This window comes from Prosopis cineraria, unplaced genomic scaffold (genome assembly GCF_029017545.1).
Source record: "Prosopis cineraria cultivar Desert tree isolate PC_DT_omini unplaced genomic scaffold, ASM2901754v1 PC15, whole genome shotgun sequence".
NCBI classification, from domain to species: domain Eukaryota; kingdom Viridiplantae; phylum Streptophyta; class Magnoliopsida; order Fabales; family Fabaceae; genus Prosopis; species Prosopis cineraria.
The window spans coordinates 2652884-2664690 of record NW_026555346.1 but is presented as its reverse complement, the minus strand read 5'-3'; the positions used below and the strand labels follow the sequence as shown (position 1 = coordinate 2664690).

Genomic DNA, 11807 nt, shown 5'->3' with positions numbered 1-11807 from the left:
GTTATAGAATTTATAGTCATTTGAGTTTTTTGACTAAGGTTTGGATGAATTTTAAGTGAAAATTGAAAGATTGAGAGTATTGTAGGTGAATATTTGATGTTATCTAAGTTTTTAGATGTTAAATGAAATTAATGGATTGTGTTGGAAGTATTAATTGTATTAAAGAGAAAGTTTGGATATAATGGTACCTAACATTAGACTAAAAATGAGGGTTGAATTAGAGTTATTTTTTATAATTAGTATTTAATTTTAAAGATTAAATATTAATTGAGTCCCTTTGAGATAGCAGAATTTAGAAGGGTGATTATTTTGCCACGGTAACCCCTTTTTGTGATAAAATAATTAAAGTAATCAGATAATTTAATTCTTTTACCTATGCATTTGAACATCTATGAGGTTTGTGAAAGTGTATATGCATATATATTTTATTATGAAAATCATGATTCATATTTAGAATTGTTGATATTTTAAAAATTTGTGTGATGCAGTACTGAACTAAAGAATTGCCTATATTTAAAAGCCATTTTTATGTTTATTTAGAGTGACTGTGAAATCGGATACGATATGAAATATTAGTACTTGATATTTGAATATGCCTCATGAGTGATTTGCATGTGATTGAAATGTTATGAGCAAGATAATTGTGAGAGGGTGGGAATTTACTTTAGAGTTGTCAAGGGATATTGTAAGGTTTCACTCACCAATCCATAATCAATTCTAAAATTGAGGTAATAATGGGATTAACTCAAGTAAATTACTAAGTTTATAAAATTTATATGAATGAGATCCTAAGTTTTCAAAACTTAAAATTTTATAAATTATTTTATAAATGGAGCAAAACTTACATATGAAAATATGAACATTATAGAAGGTTAGATAACACTAAAGTTGGGTCAAAAAAGAAAAAAATTGGCAAAATATATTGTGGCATAAAATTTTATGTGACAGTGTAAAATGCAAAACCTATGATAGCACATGGTGTTATGATAGATTTCTTAACAGGACTTTCGATACTCCCCATTTCTTTGCCTAATGTCCTATTAAGATGATCTAGGTGTATATAGAAAACTTTCTCTGAGCTCTAACCAGTAGCACTAGTTTTACATTCAAATCATTTCTCAATAAAAAATTAGACACTAAAATGCAAACTTACTCATTTATACTTTCAAAACATAATTACAGTGTCTAAAATTACAACCAAGTGCCATAAACTCATAAATATCCTTAGACCATACTTAATAGACGTATAACATGTACAATAAATTTTTAATTCTCAACCCTTTAATCTAAAAAATGATAAGGGGAGTCTCAATCATGTAATATCACGTCTAAATTACCATAATTTATAAATATACTCACTTCTTACTTGCACAAGTATTTTAGCTCTATCTAGATTTTACATTTAATTCACATGCAATCGAATACTTAAAATACACAACTTAGATTAAGAATCAAATAATGCAAGTAAGTAAAGGCATGCAATCTCCTAATTTGTATTATCAAGATAAATTATACACATAAAATTTTAAATAAATGAGGCCTAAAAATCTAGGATAGAAATCTTAAGCCTATGACTATTTTCCTCGATTCTGTCACATATTAAACCACTCAATTCATATAGTCATAAAACTAACAATTCATTAGATTATTTAACATACAAGAGTCACAATATTAACAAACAAGTATCCTTTTATAAAATGTACAAGGCCAAAAAATAGCAATCATGTAGTCATAATGATATGCATGATCAATACTAACTTTATACTCTCTTGATACCTTTGACATAAAATTAATGGTTATTTAATGGCATTTGTCCTTTCATCGAACTACCCAAGCCTTTTACTTATGAAAATTTTCCCGACCAAGGCTATTGCACTCACTTATGAGTCACGATTTCTCAAATACTAACAACCACATGGTGTTTTACCCTATAGCCTCCTTATGAACTGATAGAGACTAATTAGGTCTGAATCCCTCGATGAACAAGTGGGACAATCTCTCAGAGAACAAGTAGGACAATAAAATAAAGAGACAAGCTATCGAGCTTTAAATGGTGATCTTACCACATGTATTTTCAATATCTACTCCTCTCCCTATAAGTGAAATCCCCGCCTTGTATGATTATGTAATGAAATCATGGCTAACATGTAATATATGCAATTATTCATCAAGTTTTTTACATGGCATGCATGTATCATACTCATTATTCTCATACTTTTCTACACTCCTATCACAATTTTATCACTTCTTAAATTCATATTTTCTTCAAATCATGCTTAAACAAAGTATAGAAAATAATTTCACATAATCAAATTTTTCTTCACAACAAAACTAAAAAATATTAACTCTATGTCACAATTTGCATTCTTTCATATAAAAAATAGACTCATATCTTCTATTCAATTATAAATAGATATAACTAATTAACAAACAAATGTACAAACTAATTTTTTTAATTATTTTAAATATTTGAGTGGTCAAAGGTTTACCCCTCAATCAAAGTACTTCACAAGTTATACCAAAGCTTGAATAGTGTATGAGATGATTTATGTATAACTAATCATACTAATCATTATTAATATCATCATAAACACTTTTTAATTGCCATAAATCAACACTTTAATTGCTCAAAATTTCAATCCATTATACTTAATCATAATCATTAGGTTTAGACTCTCATTAACTCTATTTAGTTTTCATTAACTTAAAAAATCACTAATATAAACCCAACAATCCAAAATCACATTTTGGAGGTCTAGGGTTCATCCAAAATAGATGACCTAAGCTTGCAAGCTTGTAAAAACTTCTAAACTATTTGCAAAATACTCAAACAACTCACATTAGACTTCTTCAGACTAATGGGTTTAGACCCATAGTCTTAAATTCAAAAATCATCATCTCTTAACTTTAAATCTCACTTTTAAAATGTATAAAGAGAAGAGAAGAGATAAGGAAGGCATTCTTATGTGAAACCAAGCTCCAAACACCTTTAAAATTCTAAAAAGTTGATGTCCTCGTAGAGAAAATACTCTCTTTATCTCTCCTTTGTTTTTTCATCTTACTCTTTGTTTTTGAATTGTTTTCATGTTTTAAAAGCAATTGATTATGAAAATTATGTTGTTGTGAAAATTTTTATGCTACAGTATAATGCACAGTGGATTAAAATCTATTTTTTTTCTTCAATTTAAGTTCGGATGACCCAATTAACTTTCCAATCCAATCTAAAGGCTAAAATCAAACCTAATAATTATTTCTAACTATCCTTAAACCTAATTATAATTAAATTTATATAATTATCCTTCATTAGATTAATAAATTATGGAAATTTTTTTAAGATGTTATAGATATTGTATGGAACTCATGTGGTATGCTGACATCATAAAAGCCCCAGTGCATAATCTCTTTCTTGTTTAGAAGTCCCAATACCATCTTAGAGGTGTAATAGGCGTACGATACCTTGGGTATTCAAGAAAGAGGGAACCTGTGGCCCAAGAATAGGCTATGGTGTCCTTGATTGAGATTGCCTCCTATAATTGGCGAGATTAGACTAGTCTAGGCACATGAATTTTGTCCTATTGTGTTGTTAGCCCAAAGGTTCAGTAGAAGGAAATAAAGAGGATATAAGGTGGAGACTGTTAATCATACATTATATGGATTGCTATATGATAAACATGTGTTTATATGTATTCAATATTTGTTTTACTTGCCACTTTACAGACTTATTTTCTATTCCTGTGTACTTGTAAATAAATTATATTGTTTAGTTATTGAGTCCTTGACTCACTCCTATAGTTATATTTTATCAATGAAGGCTCCAATAGGGGTAAAGGGAAGGAGGACTTTGATAGAATTTGAGGAACTTAAGTTTGTATAGCTCTCCCCTCTCTTTTTATATTTTGTAACAAATCAATTGTATAAATATGCCAACTTATGATCATATATTGTTTTGGGGTCACTTGCATGAGAATTTAATATTTATAGGTATCTCGATCTATGATAATGTAACTATAATGAAATGACTATAAGAAATCAAGATACTAATGCGAGTGGCATTATTGTGATGTTTGTATGTGCTTTGATGGCCATGAGATGTTTATTATGAGTTTTGTACGCATCCTTTGATTAATGTGAATTTGAGATTTTAATGGTCAAATTATGTTTGGATTGTATGTGATAATATATGAATGTTTAATTAGGTTTGTTATGGTCTATTTGAGTTGGTTCAAGTGGTCATAAGGTTATTAGCACTTGTTTGGTGAGTTTGGACACCCTTATGTTTGTTTTGAAAGGAAAAAAGATAATTTTATATCTAAGTATTTAACTTTTAAAGGTAAAGTGTTTGGTTGTGAGATCAGTAACAATAGCTAGGCGGCTTAAACAGTTACGTGTAGACACTTGAATAGCTTAAATCGAACGTTGGATAGCAAAACGATGAACTTTAGAAGTTCATCGGAGGTACTGTCATGACAGCAGCATGTAATGTGGTGCAATGCATAGTGAGAGTACTTTTATCTCTATGCCATCTGTCGTGGCTAATGATGCATGTGCTACGGCGGAAGGGACAACTTTAGAGGTATCCAAATTGCCCTCTTTTGATCTTTGTATGCATTAAATTATGTTCTCATACTTCTGTTACTTCCTTAAACTTGTTTTAAACTATCATTTGTGCTCAAACATTCTATCAAAAAGGGTTTCTTAAGATTTCAACTTTTAAAATAATTTTTCTTAAACCCTCGTGTTATGATACTCTAACATAAGAAATTATCTTAATTTTAATTATCATAATGGTGTTGTGTGTTGTGTCCTAGTAATGTTAAGGTGAATATTAAATATACATGCTCATGACAATGAGAAGTCAAAACTAGAGTATGTGCTATATGAATCTCACAAAATGTGTTTGGTTTTTAGCTTGCCAAAAATTAATTTATTGAAAATTCATTTAACAAAAGTCAGTTTAGTAAAAGTCAATTGTATAATGAAATTTATGTTTGGATACATTTTTTAAAAAATTAATTTGATAAACTGAAAGTTGTTTTATTTAAATTTTGCAATTTTTGAAAAATCTACTAGGTGTTGATCTTTTTTCAAAATCTGTATGCTTCATAGAGGCTTCAGTTGAAGCAATAAGTTTGTATCATCCTATTCAGATAAGGCCTAGTCAAAGACAATGTGTCTTTTCTCTTCCTTCAACGCCTTCTAGCTACCGGAGAATCACTCATGAGTTGTTTCAGCTAGTTATCGTCAAAATTTTGATCCATATCTTGAGCAAGGTGTAAGCATGTCTTTTAGCTCAGGGAACAACTAGTATTAAGCCTATAACACTAGCCAAAGAAGTTCTCAACTGGCAGTCTCAAAATGCTGTCAGCCAAAACAAAGTCCTGCACAGGATAGACTTAAAGCTTAACCATCTAACCATGACAATTGGAAATCTATCTTTACAGGTTAATGACTAAAAAGGACATTGAATTATGATAATTGGTAATTTTTGTTATGCAAATATAATATATTATAAATGTTTAAAAATGTGAAAAAAAATTAAAATAACATAAAATTTAATATGCTAAATAATAAGAATAAAAAATATATAGTTTAATATTAGAAAAAATTAAAACATAATAAGGGTATCATGGTTATTTATAAAAAGTAGGGACAACCTAATTGCAAATTTCAAATCCACATTTCAATCCATTTAAAAAGTTATTTTTTTTCATTTAAAAATTATCCAAACAACATTTAACATTGTGAATTTCAAATGTTAAATCTTGATTATTCCAATGTACCATATATCAGTATTCATAGACTCGTAATTCAGTTGGGAGGTGCAGGCGAGGAGCATAACACTTTATTCTGAGAGAAGCTAATTGGGTAGCCCCCCGGCACAATGGAAACCTCCTCTGTGGAGCTTTCATTACATCTGGATACACGCTCTTCTGTGTTGGGACCAATATACAGTCTCTAACCCCAAAAAAAGACACCTTCAAGAATCTTAAAATAAAAAAGTCGAGCGAACGATGGTGAAGATCCAGTATTCTAACTTATTAACATGGTCAAGCCTTTGAGAAAGCTTCTCTAATTATTAATTACCGATGAAGCTATCTAGCATTCGATGATCGCGAATTCTGACCATGCATCTCGTTAAAAATTATGTTATCTTCTTCGTCATTATAGCACAAATGCACAATCATGCATGCTTGTTTTTCTCCACTCAGTTTCCTTATTAACAGTTCTCTCTATTTTTTACAATACGAGTTACTAATAATTACATAAATTAAGAAATTCTACTCAAAATGATACGATGATTAATATTTTTTGAGTTTTTAAAAATTATCCTAATAAATTTCATTAATCAAATGAGATTATTTAGTTAATCAAGACGGTTTTTACGGTTAGCCGGCGAATATCAAAGTGAAAGGTATTTATAAAAAATAGTAGTCCTGTTCAAAAGTATAAAACAGTTTTTTTGAGATTATATGCTAAAAAAAAATTAAGATTTTTGATGTGTAATTAATGATTTTTTTCAAAAATATCTTTAATAAATAAATCATTCAACCCTCCACCTTTAAGTAAAATGCCCTATTAAATAAGATTAAATATAAAAAGATTGTATTAATTTAAAATAATAATTAACTTATTAGGAGTATAATTTAATTAAAAATATTTTATATTTTGTAAAGGAGATAGTGCTAGATAAAAAGCCTTGTATTAAAACAATGAGAAGGGTCTTATAATTAAGATAAGGGTTCATAAACAAATGGTGAGGATCCAATGCAGAGGATGACAGTGTCCCATGCTTTTGGAATGAGGACAAACTTTTGTTTGCATGTCGTGGCCTTTTAGATTCTGCTGTTTTGGTGATTTTGCTTAATTTTTTTAGTCCTTATTCTCCGTTAGATTTGAAATATCTTCTGCAGTTTTACGCACTATTGGCTCACGAGCACCAATCGTGGTGGAGAATTTATTTCCTGGCGAGCATCCATTAATGTTAGGGTTTTTAAATACAGATACGATGTGTATTCCAGAGTTCTCATAATGTCGCCCTGATTCTTACTTTCGAATCCCCTACCCAGACCACTTGTTTCTTTTTAAGTTTTTTCTCTCTCTCTCTCTCTCTCTCTCATGAAACATGCAAACGGCCCATTATATATATTTCAAGCGAAATCCAAAAAAGAACGTTATCTCCAAACTGCCCAAAATTACATAAAACCTCCTGATGTTAATCTTTAAATACCACCACGCGCCAGACCTCGTCACTGTGCCTGGTACGAATTTATCCCTTGGCCTTTATTCTTACCTTAATTTTCCCCCAGCATCTTATAACAAAGATTGGCCTCTTAAAGAAAGAAGCCGTCCTTTTTCTATAAAGTTGATGATGTCTGCGTCCTTTTTGTTTTTTTTTTTTTTGCTTTTACAGCATGTTAAGCTGACGTCATCTTGATCGCCAGGCTTTTTCGGAACAAAATCTTGGGATCTCTGGCCTTTGAGCCCCTGCATAAGTCGCGTCTAAATAACGGTCAAAATATAGTATCCATCAACCAACGAGTCAGGTCTACCAGAAATAGCTATTCTCTCCTAAATCAACGTTTGAAAAAAATAAAGAAATTCCTATTTAGTTATTATTTTTCAAACAAAGGATTCCTTCAAAGATCTCCCTGTTTGCTTCTTGGAGATTTGCCGCTGGCGTGTAGATCTCCCCTCTATAAAAACATGCCATTCCTTCTGGTGGTCCATCACACAACACATCCTCTCCTTCCTTCTCGAGGCCGTCATTAGTAGTCAAACCAGAGAGCGATGGATTCTTGCGGTAACATCTCAGATCCATCATGCGTTGGGAAGCAATCCCATGTTTCCAGGAATTTCGCGTGGCCGAAGGAGAGCGTGGTCGAAGCCCAAGGAGAGCTGGAAGCGCCACTGGTGGATCTTGACGGCTTCATCAGAGGCGACCAGGACGCCACCCGCCGAGCCGCCGAGCTAGTGAGTCGAGCTTGCCTGACCCACGGCTTCTTCCAGGTGATCAATCATGGAATTGATTCGCGTCTCGTCGAGGAGGCTTACCAACAGTTGGACGCTTTCTTCAAGCTCCCACTTCACAGGAAATCAAGCCTTCCCAAGACTGCCGGCTCCATGTGGGGCTATTCTGGCGCTCATGCTCATCGTTTTTCCCGCAACCTCCCTTGGAAGGAGACCCTCTCTTTCCCCTTCCACCACAGTAGTGACGTCTCTGAGCCTGTCGTCTCCACCTTCTTTACTTCTAACATTGGACAAGATTTTCAACATGCTGGGTAAGACCGACACTACATTAGTTAATTCATTAATTAAGGGCATGTGCTTATTTCAAAACAACGATGATCTGATAGTTATTAGCGTTAAGAAATAAATAATAACGTTGGGAAGCACAGGATGGTGTTTCAGAAGTACTGCGAGGGAATGAAGGAGTTAGGGTTGAAGCTGATGGAGCTTCTGGGAATAAGCTTAGGGGTGGAGCGGTGGCATTACAGGGAATTTTTTGAAGACGGAGAGTGTATAATGAGATGCAACTATTACCCGCCATGCCATGAGCCTGGTCTTGCCCTTGGGACGGGACCGCATTGCGACCCGACTTCCTTGACCATACTTCATCAAGACGATGTTGGAGGGCTCGATGTTTTCACAGATGACAAGTGGCAGAGGGTTCCTCCTCGTCCTCACGCTCTTGTGGTCAATATTGGCGATACCTTTTCGGTAAATATTCTCCATCTTCTTACCTATTACTTCTTCACTGTTCCTGCATTCAACCTTTTCGTTTATTTCCTTGATTAATCAGTTAAACTAATTAAACCCGTGTCTGCTTCTCATTATCAATCTCTGGTTCTTATATGGCAACGCATGAAAGTATTGCTTTAAAAACATGCCACGCGCAGGTTTAGTCGTAGGAGAATTGAGTTCTTTGTCATCTCTTTTTTGTTTAAACGGGCTGTGTCAGGTGTTGTGCAAGTATTGTATCTCGGAGTTTCTGAATTCACGTGGTAGTTCTACCAGTTTAAAAGGGGAAAAAGTTTAATTGAAGTCTAAACTCAACAAAATGAATCTTTTGATATTATTGTTTTTGTAGTATTAGTTAAAGAATTGGATGTACTAGAATTTGTCTACCAGAAATAAGGACTTTGGGTTATGCAACAAATTACACGGTTAAAACTTTAACTGGTAATAGAAAATAATATTTTTGTCAACTTTAAAAAAATAAAGAAAGAAAGACCACACGTTGACATTCTGCTTTATGCCGTTTTGTCTATTACCTTGCTTTATAAAAGCACTTTTCATTATTTCCATGGTTGAAAAGATCACAAATTCTTTCAAGTTTATATGACCTATTTTAGTCTCTTGTATCTTCAATTCATTCTTTAAATTTTTAATTTTTAATATATTTTAATACGGTAACGTATTACAGTATCTTTATCAAAATTTACAAGAATTTAATACTTTTATTAAAATTACATAATTTTTAAATAATTTTATGCAAATTTCTTTTCAGAATTTATCATTTCCATAATATATTTTTAAATTGGGAAAAATTATAATATACTTTCATCCAATCAAATCAAGACAGGTAAATTTTAATGTATTAATTAATATTAATAATAAGAATTTATTATAAGATAAATAATCTATTATAGATACTGATATCTTAATTTAATTAGAAACAAGTAATATAAGTTGTTCCCTTTTAAATTTTCAATTTTTTAAGGTTTGTGTTTGAATTTTTAAAGTTAAAATACTGTGCTATTTTTTATTATTATACAAAATTTTAATTCAGACCCTATTTTTTAAAATGTCTTGATAATTTTTGAATTTAGTCATCATCATCAAATCTTCGTTGATATGATATTCTTAGTATCCTCTGTTTATATTAATAATTTATATATACCTTAGTTTATCCCGATCATTTAATCTAATGAATGGCATCATATCTGAACGAATTATTTATTATTTTACACTATTGATATATTATTTTCAAAACATAAATCATACACACACACACACACTCAAAATGTAAGAACCATACAAAATTAATCATGTTAATGCTTAATATTGTAATTTTAGTCATAGGCCAGGATTAATAGTTACAAATTTTTGAAACTAGATTAATAGTGAAGAAAGCCATGAGCATCGAATGGAGAATTTACCCTTTCATTCAAACACTCGCACACACACACAAAACAAAGAAAGAAATGGAAACAGAATTAAGTAGCACTTAATATAGTTAATTAACTTCTCGCACTTATTCATGGTTTTCGTGACGCCTGCTTCTCCCGAACCTTTTTGGTTTAGATTAGTTTATTGTTCTGTGTGCGTGGATATATATATATATATATAAAGAGAGAGAGAGAGAGAGAGCATGAGTTATTTAATGATTATTACTAAACTATTTTTAAATACAATACAATGATCCGATCTGCCGACCGAGAAGCTAATTAAATTCAAAGTTTGAGGGTGTCAAGAGTATTCCAAAAGAAATTGGGAGAGGACAGGCTGTACATGAAGAATTGACAGAAGGGATTGGATGGAAGACATTTATAATCATTAATCGAGAGAAGAGTACCACGTATGAATGAGAGCGTGTGTACATATATATTATCTGCTAGATGCAAAGGTTCAAAAGGACAAGAGGATTATTGCATGCTATATGTGTGTGCGTGTGTGACTGATGAGCGATATAATAAGTTGTGGTTGGTTGCGTAGGCACTATCAAACGGGAGATACAAGAGCTGCGTGCACAGGGCAGTGGTGAAAAGGTACAAGGAGAGGAGGTCCATGGCATTCTTCGTGTGCCCCAAAGGAGACAAAGTGGTGAGACCCCCTCAGGATCTGGTGCTCAGGGATGGCGCCACCTTGTTCCCTCACTTCACGTGGTCCGACTTCCTTCTTTTCACTCAGTCCTTCTACAGAGCCGACCACTCCACTCTCCACCACTTCACCCGCTGGCTGCTCTCCTCCAAACCCTCCTCTGCTTAACCCCTTCATTTCCTGCTCCCTCTTCTGCATTATATAATGCATCGTGTTCATCCCTGAACTGCCATATATGTTTGTTTCAGATCAATATGCATTAATATAATGAATCTTCCTTCTCCCCGTCATTATTTTTGAAACTGTGTCGTGTTAATTCACTTCATCAGCGTAAAATTGGCAGGGTTTGGAAATATAGCTTTTCAGGATATAACATGGATGATACATGCGAGTTTAAAGATAAAAAAGGAAGGAGCCATCAACCACAACCATCCCTCTGTAACAAGGGATTTCAGTTGAAATGATGAGTTTCCCTTTGAATCAGATTTTCAACCCGTGTTGAGGGTCCATACGCACGTGGATGGAATTAAGGAAAATTAGCCGACACCAAGGAGACAAATAAGAAAACATATACATGCAACAGCCCCTGGCAATAGGTTTGTCGTATGCGTGGGTGCAAGAAATTGAAGGACTGAATGGAGATGGGGAATCAAAATGAGGACGATGGAAAGGACAAAGAAATGCAAGCTGTTTCACAAGTCATGGTACCTGCGAGGTTGGATGATATAATAATGTTAAATTGTTCAAGTGTTAGTGAATACAAAATGATATGAGAAGTCTTATATTAAATAAAATTAAGTTTAATAACTAATATATAATAAGAAAGAATTTACAATCTTAAGCTTAAAGAATTTAAGTTAAGATATGGCATTCTTTTGCTATTCTTGCCGGTCTCTCTTCTCTCTTTATTCTTGAGCGATCGCTTCCCCATTCTTAACAAGTGAAGCTGGAGGTGCAACCCTAGCATGCATGGAATCCTTTATGCA

General features: G+C 32.7%; 1 protein-coding gene across 1 annotated transcript; it reads left to right on the top strand.

Moving 5' to 3' along the window:
* Window positions 1–7600: 7600 nt before the first annotated feature.
* On the top strand, window positions 7601–11583 carry LOC129294102 (gibberellin 20 oxidase 3-like). The gene is made up of 3 exons (XM_054932234.1): window positions 7601–8279; window positions 8397–8718; window positions 10717–11583. Exons 1-3 carry the CDS (start codon window positions 7789–7791, stop codon window positions 10987–10989), a joined length of 1086 nt encoding a protein of 361 aa, XP_054788209.1. The 5' UTR covers window positions 7601–7788; the 3' UTR covers window positions 10990–11583.
* Window positions 11584–11807: the final 224 nt, after the last annotated feature.

Excerpts from the sequence above, each read along its gene's own strand:
- LOC129294102 (XM_054932234.1), top strand. The coding sequence starts at position 7,789 with ATGGATTCTTGCGGTAACATCTCAGATCCATCATGCGTTGGGAAGCAA. Across the intron at positions 8,280-8,396 it reads CAAGATTTTCAACATGCTGG|GATGGTGTTTCAGAAGTACT; the intron begins GTAAGACCGACA and ends TGGGAAGCACAG. Across the intron at positions 8,719-10,716 it reads ATATTGGCGATACCTTTTCG|GCACTATCAAACGGGAGATA; the intron begins GTAAATATTCTC and ends TTGGTTGCGTAG.